We start from the raw sequence: 2122 nt of genomic DNA, 5'->3' as shown, positions 1-2122 counted from the left end.
TATCAAATATACATTAATGTAAATAAAATAGTGACAAGTGTGTTTCTCAGATTCAAGTTTTTATTAAATATACATTAATGTAAATAAAATAGTGACAAGTGTGTTTCTCAGATTCAAGTTTTTATTAAATATACATTAATGTAAATAAAATAGTGACAAATGTGTTTCTCAGATTCAAGTTTTTTATTAAATATACATAATGTAAATAAAATAGTGACAAATGTGTTTCTCAGATTCAAGTTTTTATTAAATATACATTAATATAAATAAAATAGTGACAAGTGTTTTTCTCAGATTCAAGTTTTTATTAAATATACATTAATGTAAATAAAATAGTGACAAGAATCTGTCTCTACTGTCTCAATAATCTAAGTTGTAACATTATTCAGATCATATTATGATAATCAAGTAGTTTTAATTTAAATGGTAAATCAACAAGTGAACTATTAAAATAATAGGATACGTACAATATACTTTCAAACTTGTATCTAAAAGTATTATATCAATACATACACAAAACAATGTCGAAAAATATATTTTAATCGTTATTAAGACTGTCATAAATCGAAACATTAAAATTCCTGTTAACATCTCTACACTATAGGCCAACCTTTATACTTGTTCATTTTAAGTTTATTTAATCGTTCAGTTAAGAAAACTATGACATATGATAAGGTTATATCTTCTTGTTATATCTCGTGTTCTTTACTACAGTACTCGGCCATTAGGTTTAGCCATTATATCATCTACGGGTTGGCATGTTTCTCCTACGTATACACTGTGTTTTTTAATTATATGCTTAACTTCTTATTAAGGATTTAAAAATATGGGGTTCTTGTTTATCAATTAACAACCACACCTGATTTTGAAACTTGTTTCATTCCATCGTTTTCATCCTCAAGCTCACAGTGAAACAACAAACATTTTTTTAAATGTCATGAAAACTGTCTTACGTCATTTGGCAACAAAATGGTTTTATTTTTGCCAGGCATGCAACTCGGGGAAGGCAGCAATACTATGATTGATCATGAAAATGTATCAAAAGGAAATACTAATCAGTGAACTGAAAGCTGTCACTTAGACCATATATTACCGAGAGCTCACCTATAATTCTTCACCTGCTTGTCTATATGCGTGTCAAAATATAACACTTTGCCGAGATATGAAATCTGCCTCTCGATGACGTGTGTCGGGACTCCTCTTAAGCGAGCAAACATCGTTAGGACTTCTCTTCCAGTCATTTGCTCAATCAATGCATCAAACTGAGGACAGTAGCCTAGTTGGTGCTGAATCTATGGCAGAAAAAAACAAACTTGAAACAGTTAAGAATTTGGGTTTTTACAAACTATAATTTTCTTCATAACATATACGTGAAACACAAGTGTTACTATCAGCAGCACATACCTTTCTGACATTCCTTTTAACGCTAAAGCCATCGATGTAAGCATCTCCCGAAGAAATGACCACATCGCCTGTTAACATCTTGAAAGTGGTCGTCTTGCCTGCTCCATTAATCCCCAGCAGGCCAAAGCATTCTCCTCGTTGAATTCCAACGGAGAGGTTGTCAACAGCCAAGAAGTTATCATAATATTTTGTGAGGTCTTTGAGAACTAAGATGTTGGTTTTAAATAAGTCATCAATAAAGAGAGAGTTGATGTGTTCTCTTTCTTTTCTCACATCATCGTCGTCGTCTTCTTCTTCCCTCTGAATGGGAGTGACGAAAGAACTTTTTTTCTTGTACCATATCACCCGAAAAATATTAATTTCAGCAGCAAAAACTAAAATCCAGAAGATGATAGCTTGAAGGAGTAGAAAAATTAACAGTCTTCCAATGCCCGGGATATTCCAAGACAAGAAGTTCCTCTCCCAAGGTAGACACACTTCACCGCACTTCCCTGAAACGTAATTGTACCATTAACTTCTATATTATCACCTGTAATGAAATTTAAAATTGAATAGTCATTTTGTACTGAACATATTAAAATCCTGTTTGTGGTGATTTTACATTTGATGACAGATTTCGGCAAGGTGAAATTTCCTGCAGTGTATGTACAACTGTTTTGAATAAAGTATGAACATCTTTAATTACTATGAATCATGTGAAGACCTAACATTACTTTTT

General features: G+C 32.0%; 1 protein-coding gene across 1 annotated transcript in view; it reads right to left on the bottom strand.

The window, feature by feature from the left end:
- The window catches only part of LOC106474246 (ATP-binding cassette sub-family A member 3-like), an 11678-nt gene that overhangs the window by 4574 nt on the left and 4982 nt on the right, over positions 1-2122 (bottom strand). The window contains exons 4-5 of the mRNA XM_013934935.2: positions 1405-1895; positions 1105-1292 (exon numbers count right to left, since the gene is read on the bottom strand). Coding sequence (XP_013790389.2) covers positions 1105-1292; positions 1405-1895 — 679 coding nt within the window. The remainder of the gene's footprint in view (positions 1-1104; positions 1293-1404; positions 1896-2122) is intronic.

Source organism: Limulus polyphemus, unplaced genomic scaffold, assembly GCF_000517525.1.
Source record: "Limulus polyphemus unplaced genomic scaffold, Limulus_polyphemus-2.1.2 Scaffold6991, whole genome shotgun sequence".
Taxonomy (NCBI): domain Eukaryota; kingdom Metazoa; phylum Arthropoda; class Merostomata; order Xiphosura; family Limulidae; genus Limulus; species Limulus polyphemus.
Note: the sequence above shows the minus strand (reverse complement) of the source record. Positions and strands in the feature narration are given on the sequence as shown.